The sequence below is a fragment of the Cystoisospora suis genome, assembly GCF_002600585.1.
Source record: "Cystoisospora suis strain Wien I chromosome Unknown contig_5112, whole genome shotgun sequence".
Taxonomy (NCBI): Eukaryota; Apicomplexa; class Conoidasida; order Eucoccidiorida; family Sarcocystidae; genus Cystoisospora; species Cystoisospora suis.
In genome coordinates this window covers 4,663-5,940 of record NW_027157904.1, presented here as the reverse complement: position 1 = coordinate 5,940, position 1,278 = coordinate 4,663, and the positions used below count along the sequence as shown (strand labels likewise).

Sequence of the window (1,278 nt, the reverse complement as noted above, 5' to 3'; positions counted from 1 at the left end):
GTGTGTGTGACACCCCAACCTGCATAGCACAGGACCCAGGACCTGGCGGCTAGACCGTACCACCCAAGAGTCTCTTAAGTCACCTGGGAGTCGAGGAAATCTGTGTGTAGGGCTAGGTCGTACTAGTTCAGTCACAGTCCCGACTTGGAATCCGTGACACCCCCCACCAAAGAGATCTAGAAAGAAATAATTAAGGGTAGGGGGGGTAAGAGAACAAGAGGAATTGCCTTTTCGAGTTTCAACTGCTGTAGAAGAGGCTTTGGAAGAGTTCGATCATTGTGAGTCTAAGCCAACCAGGACGAGAGGGGGAAAGAGAAGTGCGATTAACAGGAAAGAATTAGTTCAATTAAAAAAGGTCAGAAAGGAAATGAGAAGGCAGCGAGTTGAGTTCATTGAGTTTGTTAAAATAGAGCCGGTGAATGGGTTGAGGGAAGAAGTAATTGAGGAGAATCGGACATCGAATCAAGCTGAGCAGTCTAGTGAGAGAATCAGGGAGCTGAAAGGAGAACTGAAGAAGACGCTGCACTACTAGTAGACAAGTTTCAAAATTTGTTTGAGAATTTACAGCGTATAGGAGTTGTCGATCGTCCCGTGAAACAGCAGACCAAGCTGATGCCAGGGAAAGTACGACAGTATCACACCCAGAACTACAACGTGTCCAATGATGATTTAGCGGACTTGAAAAGACAAATCGAGGACCTGTTGGAAAAGAAATTCATTGAACCTACCCAAGCACCGTTTGCGGCCCCAGTCTTTTTAGTGCCTAAGCCAGGGGGAGAAGGTTTGAGAATGGTCGTGGATTACAAGGCGTTAAATAAGATTACTTTGAAAGACGAATACCCTCTACCTCGAATTCAAGATCTAATTCAACGACTAGGAAAAGCTTGTTGGTTTACGAAACTCGATCTGCAAAAAGGGGTATTATCAAGTCTAAGTTGCCCCTGAAGATCAGTGGAAAACAGCATTCAAGTGTAGATATGGGACTTTCCAATTCAGAGTAATGCCTTTTGGTTTGGCCGGGGCACCTTAGATGTTTCAACGTTAAATGCAAAATGTGTTTACCAACGAATTAGATAAATTTGTTGTAGTGTATTTGGATGATGTCCTTGTATATTCTAAATCTAAGGAAGAACACCTACTGCATCTACGAAGGGTTCTACAACGGATAAGGGATCAACAGTTATATGTGGGAATAAGTAAGTGTGACTTTGTAACTCAAAAAGTAAAATACCTTGGATATGTTATTGAAGAAGGAAAAATATCGCCGGATCCGAGGAA

The 1,278-nt window shown here is 43.2% G+C and overlaps 1 protein-coding gene across 1 annotated transcript in view; it reads left to right on the top strand.

Moving 5' to 3' along the window:
- Nucleotides 1-612: 612 nt before the first annotated feature.
- CSUI_008870 (retrotransposon ty3-gypsy subclass) overlaps nucleotides 613-1,278 on the top strand; it is a gene marked incomplete at both ends in the record, with an annotated part of 2,498 nt that continues 1,832 nt past the window's right edge. The window contains one exon of the mRNA XM_068068990.1: nucleotides 613-918. Within this exon, the coding sequence (XP_067919034.1) occupies nucleotides 613-918 (306 nt within the window). The remainder of the gene's footprint in view (nucleotides 919-1,278) is intronic.